Genomic DNA, 11,031 nt, shown 5'->3' with positions numbered 1-11,031 from the left:
GGAGGAAAAGGGAGAAGACTAGGCACACTTTAAAGTGGCAGAAATGTGTGAGACCCGTGTGAGTTACAGAAATCCACAGAGGGCAAATGCCTAGAGGCATCATCACAGGGGCAACTATCAATGTCCCTAAAGCTGAAGACCAGAGAGGGAAGGAGACTTACCCTAGATCACACAGCAAGGCAGGGAGACCTAGAGCAGAAACACTACTCCCCTTCTCTGCTCCGCGACCTCTACCTCTGTTGCAGGCTGGCCCCCAAGCCCCAGGGAGATGATTTGTGGGTACTGCTTGAGGTGTTCAGGCAAACCTTAGACCACAAAGTGGGGTGTGCTGCAGGAACGCTGTGAAAAAGTGAGACTGGTGGAGTCTGGCCGGCCTCGCCACACAATCCACTGGCTCTGGAAATAAGCCTGTTTGGGGTTATTACCACAGACAGGGGGACAGATGCTGTTCAGTGGGACACACAGACACAGAGGAGCTGGGTCAGACAGGCACTTGTCTCAGAGATCTTGGTCTCTTCTCTTCTAGACTGGGTTCCCCCGGCTCCCATCCCACCCAGGGCTGAGAGCCCAGACCCTGGTGAGGACTTGGTTCTATTCTAGCTCTGCCAGAGACTAGCCAAATCCTCCACACAGGATCAGGGAGCTTGGAGTGACAGTCCCGCCCCAAGGTCACACAGTAGGGTGACAGGAGACTGGGGACACAGATTTGGGCTTCCTGCATCTCTGCCCCACAGTTTTCTTTTCCATATGCTAGCCCAACACTCTGGAGCCCTGGGAAGTGGGGAGAGCTGGGCAGAGTGGGTGGTGTGCTGTATAGGAAAAATCCAGAAGATCTGGGAAGGGGGAGCTGTTGGGGAGGGGTGTTCTCGCAGAAGGGCTCTGCCTTGAACAAGGGCAGAGTGGGAAAGCTCCTCAACTCAGAGGTCTCTTCCTGCCATCCATACATGAAAGACATTTTGAAATGGACCAGGGCTGCGGATGTCCAGGATACCCAACTCTCAGCAGGGTCTTCCTCCTGAGAAGATCTCCTGCCTGCTCTAGGCAAAGAAGGGGTTTAGTCTGAAGAGACAAAGGCCACCCACAGGCAGGGATGAGTTCACTCTCCCACACATATCCACACCCATAGGGAGTTCCCCACACATACCCAGGTTCCAGAGGATGACTCTCTCTCTCTCTCTCTCTCTCTCTCTCTCTCTCTCTCCCTCTCTCTCTCTCTCATTCCCTCCTAGACACAGCCTCAGCCTCTCCAATTAGGCCTCTAAGTCCCTAGCTGCCCTATGGGTCCAGGGCTTCCTGTAATCCGTAAGTCCAATGGCAATGGACCCTAGAAGGCAGTTATAAAAAGAAATGGGGGAGGCCTTGCTTGGAGCCTGGAAGCCGGGTCTGAGCCTTTGCCCTGAAAGTATAAAAAGTCTTTATTTCCCAGAAATAAGAGTCACTTCCATGGTTGCAGGAGGAGGGAGTTGAAAAGGGGGGCTGAGCTGGGTGTCTCTTTATAAGGCTCCTCAGAATTGGGTGGAAGACCCCAGGAAGACCCCGGAGCCACATCACATTCTGTGCTCAGCTTGGTCTGAGCCCTAGACTGAGATGGCTGTGATTCAAAAGAGATGAGAGGGGCAGCTTCTGTTAATAGATTCCTGAAGAGCAGTGACTGGGTGAAGTGGTGGGCACCAGCTCTATGTGCCCTAGAGCCTGGGGACTGGGGCCATCGATGAGCTTGTCACATGGGTGTGCTGCGGACCCTGTCCTCTTCCTCCAGAACATTCTCAAAGGCATTCTTGTGCTCACTGGACCTGGAAAGGGAGGTAGGGCTTACTGGGTCGTTGGCTTCCCTTCCCCCATTTCTTTCCCTCTTCATCATCCTGCATCAGGCCTTCTCTCCAGAATTAGCATCTGGCTCCCAGAGAGGGGAAGGGAGAGGAGAACCCTTCCCCTAAACATATCTGGACCTGTGGGCCTGGACTGGAGGCCCCTCAGGAACATCCCCACCCAAATCCCATGTTCCTCCTTTACTAAGTTTCCCCAGGGAGCCTCCCAAGAACTCCCTTCCCACAGAGTCCCCCCACTCACTCCCTCTTTCACTGACTTCCTCCCCCCATTAAGTCCCTTCTCCCTGTGATGCCCATTATCCTACAAAGACCCTGCCCTGTCTGAGCCTTCTCCCTAAATTGAACCTTTGTCTTCCCATGGGACACCGTAGTCCTCACAAAACCCTCTTCACTTCACCAGCTCTTCCTCTTTGCTTGACACACCTTTCCCAGCTCCCCCGGTAGCATCTCACCTAAAACCAGACGCCATTGAGGAGTATCTGCCGTCCATTCCCACCAGGACCCCATCTGCCTTGTTTCCAACGATCATGACCATGCTCCCAGGTTCCCTGGAAATAAAGCTTATCAGTAGCTCATCAATGACTGTCCACTCCACCCCATCCAAGAAGACTCTATTCTGGGACCTGGTTCTCAAGGTCTAAGACAGAGAGCACCCCAGCTTTCCTCTGGGCCCTGCAGACACCAGCTTCCAGTCTCTTCCTACTCAGGCTCACATCCTCCTGCCTGATCCAGGAGGAAAGTGGGGAACAGAGGTAGTTGTAAGACACTTACCCTAAGTCTCAAGTCTCTTTCCATTGCCTTCAGATCATGGACCCAACAGGACTCAGAGCATATCCCAAATTAGGAGATGTGGTTAGTGGTCACAGAAGGCAGAGAGAGGGGAAACAAAGCATTTCTAGCAGAAAGCTCTCGCCTTCAACTCCTCAAACTGCTTTTGTGAGGGTCCCTTAAACCTGCTCAGCTGTCTTCGGACATCCCACAGGCAAGTCACACCAGTCATGTCCCACCCAGGTCAACTCAGGTTGTTTTCAGTGTCCTCTGCTCAGGGAGGCTTTTAGAGTCCTCTCTGCACTTCCTCCTCTAGTGCCCCCTACTGTCTCCCTCTGTCAGCTCCCAGGTTCCCTCCCAAACAGCTCTTAGATCCATCCATCCTTTTCTGAACTGCCTCTGTCCCTTCCAGGTCCAGACTATCCAGCCTCATACTCAGCCTCCTCAAGTGTCTTTAAACCTGCAGACTTCACGCACTATGCACCCCTCTGGAACAGCCACAAGGACATGTTAAGGTCATCTCATCCACTGATTCCAGCTGCATTGACATAAAACTCCCAGTCCAGGTCATTGGTGCTGCCAGGTCTTAACTGACCTCATCAGCCTCACACTGGAACTCCCTTCTCCGCCCTTACATACTCTGCAGGCTGTGGAGGGCTGCTGCTGGGTCCCTGGCTGCCAGGCCACCTTGGTGATACCTGGGGAAAGATCCCCTAAGGCAGATGTAGCTTCACCCAGGGGGCTCTTCATCTCCATACATTCATGCCTGGTACCAGTGCCAGGCTCCAATCTCCAGGGACTCAAGTGTACTTTTTTCTGCACCATCCTGTCCTTTGATTGACTCCTTGTGTGTCAGGTTTTGGAGTGAATGTGCAGTCGGTGAAGCGTGCTAACCAACCCCCTCCCAACCCCCAAGCCAGCTCAGGCTATGTCCTGCACTCTGAACTTTCTTTCCTTCAACTATATTTGACTTAAATTGTTTATCTAGTCTGTGTGCCTGTCAGGCCCTTTGCATCACATGTAAGCTGACCTTCCAAAAGGCTGAGGTCTTCTATTTCAGGAGGAAGGCCAGGCTCTCATCCCAGCTCCATTGGTGGAAACAAAAACTGAGACACCAAGAAGAGAGACATTTCTCCCAAGTTCATGGTGGGAGAGGTTGGGGGGCTGGGGGGCTGGTTGGGAATGAGAGAGTCATGAGGCCCGCAGATTGTAGGCCTGGGAGCCAGAAAGGCTCAGAGCTGGTTCTGTCCCTAACTCTTCCTGGGAACTTGAGGACCAGTTTCCTTTCCTCACAGTGGTAAGACTTGAACCAGAGCTCCTGAGGTCATCCCCTGCTAGAGTGAAAACAACGGTTCTAGAGCCACCCTGACCACCAGGGGCTGCCCAGCCCCAAGTCTTCACGCAGCACTCACGGCTCTTCCTGGCACCAGAAGTGGTTGACAGCAAAGACGATCGCAACAAGGACCAGGAACACGGCCACCGCAATAAGGCCCTGCATCCAGGGCTGAAGGTTCCCCAGACCTGCGAAAGAAAGAGGAGCTGCAGGCACACAGCAGTCTGGGTACCGTGTCAAAGGCCCACAGCCTCGACTGGGCCCTGGGAGGCATCTGAATGGCCAGAGTGGATGTAAGTAGTAAGGCCTGTCTACTCTCCTAAGTATGAGGGAAGGATGGGGGCTTAGAGCCTACTAGAGTCTGAAGAAAACCTGAGCAGCCAAATAGGGGACATGCCTCAGGGTTTGCTTTGAGGTCCAGGCTCCCAGAGCCTCCCTCCTGCACACACACACCCTCTACAGTCACGTGCAGGGCCTCCCTCGAAGGGCAAGAAAACAGGGACCAAAGGGCGGCCCCAGTGGCTGGCCTAGGCCCTGTCAGCTGGAAGTGGCCCCTCCTCCTCCTCCCCCGCTGGCCCAGAGCTGCCAGGCTAAGGCTGGCATCTAGCAGATCCAGTTCTTGATCGGAAAACTTCTCTGGGAAAACTAGTAGGGGTGAGGTCTGCCCTGGGCTGCTCAGGGTTGGCTGCTCAGCTGGGGTGCAGGGAAGAAAGAGGGGTAAGATGGCAGGGGAGGGTGGGTTCCAGATTAGAGTCCCTTTATCCTCTCCAGCAGGGTGGCCAGGACACAAAGGTCAGATACTAGGTTAAGGTCTAGCCTTGTACCCCTTCTACTCTTTCACCCTTGACATCAACCTCAACCCCTAAAACTTCTCAGAAGCCTCTGCCTTCAGGCCACTAGCAGCCCCAAGAAAAACCATTCTCCCCATTAGGCTGAGGACCTCACTCTCCAAAGACAAGATACCCAGCAGCTAAGAGCCTCGGGAGGAAAGAGAGGAGAACAGGGAGGGGTCCTGCCTTTATCACTAGAGTTGTCCTACGTTATGAGAAGTTAGGCATCAAAAGATCTCAGTTGCCTCATTCCCACTCAGTCCACCTCGATGCTCTTCTGCCTATTCTTAGCACTGTCTCTGAGGCGGAAAAGGGAGGATCCTGGAACTCTCTGGGTTGTAGCCATGGCAGCCCTAGGGTAGCAACCCTGGATAGCAGAAGATACATAGTATCGTTGCTCTGCCAGGGCCATTGTTTTGAATACATCCCTCCCTACCCTGGCCAGGAAACACTGCTCAGGCCCATCACTTTTTCTGGCCAATAATGATTAGGCAATGGGAACAACCTTAGGAGGCATCTTCCCCGTTTCTTTCTCCTGTGGCTCTTACAGCTGACTCCTCACAAGACACCAGGGACCACCTCTGTTCCTGCTCTTGTGACTCTAGGGAGCAAGTGGCAGAGTCAAAGGCAGAAAAAAAAAAAAAATGGTCTGAGACCTGTTCCTTCTTGACCCATGTAAGTTACTGGACCTCTCTGGTACTTCAGTTTCTCAGAGGGCCTCTGAGACATGGGACTCAGAGGATGCAAATATACATGAGCATCTTTGCCAGCGCCCCCCCACCACCACCACTACCAGACTACTGAGCACAAAGCCCTTCCAAACCTCCAATCTGGCAGCAGGCGGGGTGAGGTGTACTGAGAATGAAAGAAAACACTAAGTCTCAAAGCAGGGCAGTAATTTCCTCAAGATCACACAGCACAGCAGAAAGAGCTTGGTGTAAGAGTATACCCTTGGTAGGGCTACTCCGGAAAAAAGTGAGGAAAGGAGAACTTAGTCATACAAGAGGCAGAGGCAAGGCTATCTCTCTCAGTTCAAGGTCAGCCTAGTCTATATTATGATTTCCAGGACAGTTGAGGATAGATGGAGAGATGCTGTCTCAAAACAACACAAAACAAAAGGACTTAGGTCAAAGCCAAGGACTTAGAACAGCTCCTACACCACAACCACCCATCCTGCCCAGAGCAAGCTTTTGAGGGTGCCTTGGGACCACTCCCAACCTCAAGTTCCTAGCCCTTGTCCTCAGTACCCAGTCGTTTCTGGGGCAATTCCTGCTGTGAGGTTTGGATCTCAAGTCCTGTCCCTTCCCTAGACCCCAGAGCCAACGTGTTCCCTGCTGCCCCACTTCTCACTGGAGGAAAACAAATCACAGAGCCTAAGTCAGAGGACTGGAGTTGGCCCAGTGCCTGCTCCCAGTCCAAAACAGCGTATCTATCTCAGATCACCACCCCATCCTACCCTGGTCGCTGTTTTCCAACCAGCCCTCTCCTCCCCACAGCCCAGGTACTCCTGTCCGATGCTACCTACCTTGTTGACAGCTGGCAGGTGCCACTGCAGAGAGCAGACCCAGTAGGAGCAGGCTGAGGGCCAACATGGCTGCAGGCACCTGTAAGGCCTTGGTCCACGGCTGGTGTTCGGACTCCTGGAGCTGCTGGAGGTCTGGGGTGTTTTTATGAGATCAGCTGGGGAGCAGTCAGGCCTTGAAGGAGAGGCACCGGATTGGGTTAGCCAGAAAGGGAGGGAGGGCGGGGAGGAAGGGCTGGCAGGCTGGTGAAGGGAAACTGCCCTTCCTCCCATGGAAATGAGCTGCCAGGCCTGGCTGATGCCCAGCCCAACAAATTGTCATTTAAGGTACCCCCTCAGAAGCCAGGTGAGGACATGGGCCCGTGAATCAGGGAAGTCTCAGCCTCCTCTAAGACCCAGGCTACCTCAGAAGTCTCCCTCTGAGCTCACCTTTCCTGGCAATGGGGCTGGGCTCCCAGGGAAAGGTGTGACACATTTTCAGTCCTGCCTTGAATGGGCTCAGTGGGTGGGGCTTCTTGGAGGGCTGACAAAGAATTAAGACACTTGGTGGCTGGCTCAAGGAGCCAGAGGGAAAGGGCTGTGGCAAAAAAAAAAAAAAAAAAAAAAAAAAAAAAAAAAAAAAAAAAAAAAAACCCGCAGGGAAGGCTCACCTGGCCACTTTCCCCAGAGCTGTCCTACACTCTGCCCTCCCCTCACCTGTTTCTGCCCCCCACCAAGCCAGACCCTGGGTCCCCAGTCCTGAGACACAGCCTCACTTCACAGTCCCCAACCCTGACCAATCCAATGGTCCCCTACACTTTTCTCATAGCCCAGTTCCACATTTCTGGTCCCTGGTAACCTGGCAGGCCTCAGACAAGATTTGACTTGGTCAGAGGCCTCAATGCCTGCCTTCAGATCTACCTCTATTCATCAGAGGAGGTTGAGCAGAGCAAAGGAAGGATGATTCCAACTGCCAGGGCCCAATCTATAGCCAGGAGTAGCTATGAAATAGTTCTTCTGTCCCCAGACACCACAGAGCCAGGCCCCACAGAAGCCCACCTCCCACTCCACAGGACACATAGTATCCACCTGACCTTCCAGACACTAAGAAGACCCAAGTGCCTACTAAAGTCTGGGCTGAAGGTCATTGTGGGCCTCCTTGCCCCAGTCACTCCAGAATATAGCAGGTGGGATGCTACACCCCTTTCCTAAGGAAGGAAAGGGAAAGGATTCTCTGGCAGTCTCTTGTTGCTTATATGGGTTGCTAAAAGGACGTCGCAAACGGCCCTTCCCAGTGGACACTCAGGTAGCAGACCTCAGGCTCTCTTGGCACCAGGCAGGTAGTCAGGAAACTTTGGAAAGCCCAGGGCAGAGTCATCATGTCCATCTGTCCTTGAGTACAGAACATGGAGCCTGTGATCCAGGTCCCACACAAAGCTAAGTTCCAGAAGAGCCAATATCAACCCAGCCTGATCGGGTTTAGAAAGGACGAGTTTGGAAATAAGGTGGCTAAGAGTGGATGGCTGTGGCATTAAACACTGGCGGTGGCACTGTGGATGATACGGGCCTGCCCGTGTGAGGGCTTCCCCAGCACTGCTTGTCCTGAGCCACATTTGCCACAGGCCCAAGTTCCTGTCCAAAGAAAAAAACAAAATGAAAATCAAAGGAAATGACAGAAAGAAGAGGAAATGCTGGCAGAGCCAGAGAGGTCCAGAGATGACCAAACGGCTGTTCAGAGCCAGTGTGAGAGCCCTGAGCCTGCTTCCTGTGTGTGCACGTGTGTGTGCCTGCTTTCATGCATGTGCAGTGGGTCTGTGATACTCCAAGGGGCTGTAGGGAAACTCTCCAGGGGGCTGAACGTGTAACCTGTTCTTAACATGGGCAGAGAATCTTCAGGAGCACTGAGGAGCAGGCATGGCGGGGCGTTAATGAACAGCCAGGGAACGGCCACCGGTTGGAATGAAAGGAATGGGGCGGAATTTAACAAATATCCACCCTGCCTCCCTCATCGGTTTCAAGCAGGGGGCAGGGGACCAAGGCCAAGTCCTCATTTGAGAAAATGAAAAGGTCATCAGAGATGGGAGAGGCCGACTTGGGAATGGAGTCCTGCAGCCACTGACGGGCTGCATTAGAGGAGGCTTTGAACAGTGTGCTTGGGAGGTAGAAAAACCAGGGTGTGGTTTCTGGGCACATGACTAGCTGGGAGAGGATGAGGAGTGGGTGACTCTCAGGTTAAGTTTCTGACTTGGGCAACTGGGTGGGTGGGACACATGGCCTCCCCAGGGATTTGTGTGTGTGTGTGTGTGTGTGTGTGTGTGTGTGTGTGTGTGTGTTTGAACTGAGGGAATCAAACACAGGCCCAACATACAGGTATTTCAAAGAAAGATGAGGAAGGATGAGGCAGAAAAATGAAATCCCAGAATAGTGGGATACTCCAGCAGCCAAGGGTGGGGAGATCCAAAGAGAGGGGTGCAGAGAAACTCCGGTGGTGATACCCACTCACTAGCTCATGCCCTTAGGGAACGCCCCAACCTTTGCCACCAGCAAGGGAGACCCAGTTTCTCTTCCCAAGCACCCCCAACTTCCCTAAAACCCAGCAGGAAGCAGAGACTCCAAGAACTATACTTTGGGCACAGTAAGGGAGGATGAGTAGGAAGAACACCAGGTGACCAAGGGGAGGAAACAGCTCCCAGGTCAAAGTTCCAGGCTTTAAAACAAAAACAAGTTGTTCCGGAAAGTGGGGTGGGAGGGAGAGGGGGCGTGTGGAGGGGGTGTATGGGTGGATACTTGGCTTTAAAGCTAGGCCCCTGATTGCTGGAAGTTCTCACTCAGGGAAAGGCTTGTCTCCCCAGTCTTATGAACAACATCCCTGTCCCCAAGGTAACAGGTCCCTGGTTGTCTGGCTCACATACAGCTGGACCTGGGGTTCTCACCTCAGACAGCTGTTCCATCCTGCACTCAGGTCCTCCCTCCTGCTTCTTGCCCAGCTCTCATCCGTAATCACCTGGCCCCTAGACAAACCTTCCAGCAGACTGGAACTGGTGTGCTGATCCTCAAGAGTGCCTAGTTTCCCACATCCTTCCCTCCTTCCCTCCCTCCAACATCTTGCCTGCCATTCTACCTAGTGCCAGGAGGTGGCACTGTGTGGCTCCAATCCCAGGCTGGATGCAGGCCACAATTCACAACTGTAGATGTAAGAGCTTTCTCTCTCTCTCTCTCTCTCTCTCTCTCTCTCTCTCTCTCTCTCTCTCTCTCTCCCTCCCTCCCTCCCTCCCCCCGCCTGACTCCCACCCTGTTTTCAGGGTGGGTTACAGGAAGGGAAAATTAACAGTGGCGTATAACCAATCAGTGGTGATGGCAGAATGGCCTGTGTTGTCCCCAGAGCTCCGATGTAGAAGAAGATGATTGAGTCATTAACGGAGGCTTCCTGCTGGTGACGCTGGGTGTGTATGGGGGGTGGGGGGTTGGGGGGGGTTAGTCAGGCGATCAGACAGCACAGAAAGATATGATGGGGAAGGTCATGCGCACAGAGAGCTCAGACTGAGAAAAAGCCAGGCGACGCATTAAAAAAGGGTATTGAATTTCTTTCGTTGTTGTTGTTTTCCCCCTGTAGCACTCAGACTCGACTCTAAGGCCTAGCTCATGCTAAGCAAGCACTCGACCACTGAGCTACATCCCCAGCCCTCAAGGTGGATGTCCAGCTTACAAAGGAAAAGTCCTCTTCATGCAATCTTGTAATATCCTCCCTGTTAGTCTTTGCTCTAAGCCTGAAAATTCCTGAGGACTGCCTCATTTGGGCTACTCCCGGTCCATGAAATAATGTTCAAACTTCTGCCCAGGTGCCTGAGGGGCAGGACAGTCAGCCCTCCTCTTCAGCCTCGCCTGGCTCCGGGTCTCCTGTCCCCTGACCTGATCCACACAGGACATAGCCCTCTGCCTGGAGTGCTCTCTCCAAGTCCCTCCTAGCAAAGCGGCCTTCCAAGTCTTGCCTTAAAGGTCACTTTCTCCAGGAAGACTTCTTTGATGTCCCTTCACCTCACCTTCCTGCGTTCACAGCTATTCTCACAAACTGCAACGCCATATGATTGATGTGTTTGTGCATTTCATTTAGTAGCTATAACCTCTAAGGACAGATCTCTCTCTCTCTCTCTCTCTCTCTCTCTCTCTCTCTCTCTCTCTCTCTCTCACACACACACACACACACACACACACACACACACACACTGTTGTTTTTATTTAAAGATTTATTTATTATGCATAGTGTTCTGCCTGCATGTATGCCTGTACTCCAGAAGAGGGCACTAGATCTTATTCTAGATGGTTGTGAGCCAACACGTGGTTGCAGGAATTTGAACTTGGGACCTCTGGAAGAGCAGCAGGTGCTCCCAACCTCTGAGCCATCTCTCCAGTCCTTTGTGGAGGTTTTGTTGTTGTTGTTGTTTGTTTGTTTGTTTGTTTGTTTTTGTTTTTGTTTTGTTTTACCTCCAGCACACATCATTGAGTACAATGCCTACACACACAGTTTTGTTTTGTTTTATTTTCAGATACAGGGTTTCTCTGTGTAGCTTTGGAGCCTGTTCTGGAACTCGCTCTGTAGACCAGGCTGGCCTCGAACTCACAGAGATCCGCCTGCCTCTACCTCCTGAGTGCTGGGATTAAAGGTGTGTGCCACCACCGCCTGGCTATATTTTATAAAATTAAATCTCAGGATATACATTGCCTGGCCTGACAGAGGGTAGGAAGTCAGAGAGTGGGTGGATGGATAAAGTG

The 11,031-nt window shown here is 52.6% G+C and overlaps 1 protein-coding gene across 1 annotated transcript; it reads right to left on the bottom strand.

The window, feature by feature from the left end:
• Positions 1-1,382: 1,382 nt before the first annotated feature.
• Pdzk1ip1 (PDZK1 interacting protein 1) lies at positions 1,383-6,783 on the bottom strand. The gene is made up of 5 exons (XM_028889175.2): positions 6,712-6,783; positions 6,286-6,457; positions 4,010-4,118; positions 2,282-2,377; positions 1,383-1,793 (listed from the first exon to the last, which is right to left on the bottom strand). The coding sequence occupies exons 2-5, from the start codon at positions 6,350-6,352 to the stop codon at positions 1,721-1,723; spliced, it is 345 nt and encodes a 114-aa protein (XP_028745008.1). The 5' UTR covers positions 6,353-6,457; positions 6,712-6,783; the 3' UTR covers positions 1,383-1,720.
• Between the last annotated feature and the right edge of the window lie 4,248 nt (positions 6,784-11,031).

This window comes from Peromyscus leucopus, chromosome 2 (genome assembly GCF_004664715.2).
Source record: "Peromyscus leucopus breed LL Stock chromosome 2, UCI_PerLeu_2.1, whole genome shotgun sequence".
NCBI classification, from domain to species: domain Eukaryota; kingdom Metazoa; phylum Chordata; class Mammalia; order Rodentia; family Cricetidae; genus Peromyscus; species Peromyscus leucopus.
The sequence above is the reverse complement of the archived record's forward strand: the minus strand, read 5'-3'. Positions and strand labels throughout refer to the sequence as shown.

Coding starts and splice junctions, on each gene's coding strand:
- Pdzk1ip1 (XM_028889175.2), bottom strand. CDS start 6,352: ATGTTGGCCCTCAGCCTGCTCCTACTGGGTCTGCTCTCTGCAGTGGCA. Junction 2,378..4,009: donor TTCTGGTGCCAGGAAGAGCC/GTGAGTGCTGCG, acceptor CTTTATTTCCAG/GGAACCTGGGAGCATGGTCA. Junction 1,794..2,281: donor TCAATGGCGTCTGGTTTTAG/GTGAGATGCTAC, acceptor CTCCCTTTCCAG/GTCCAGTGAGCACAAGAATG.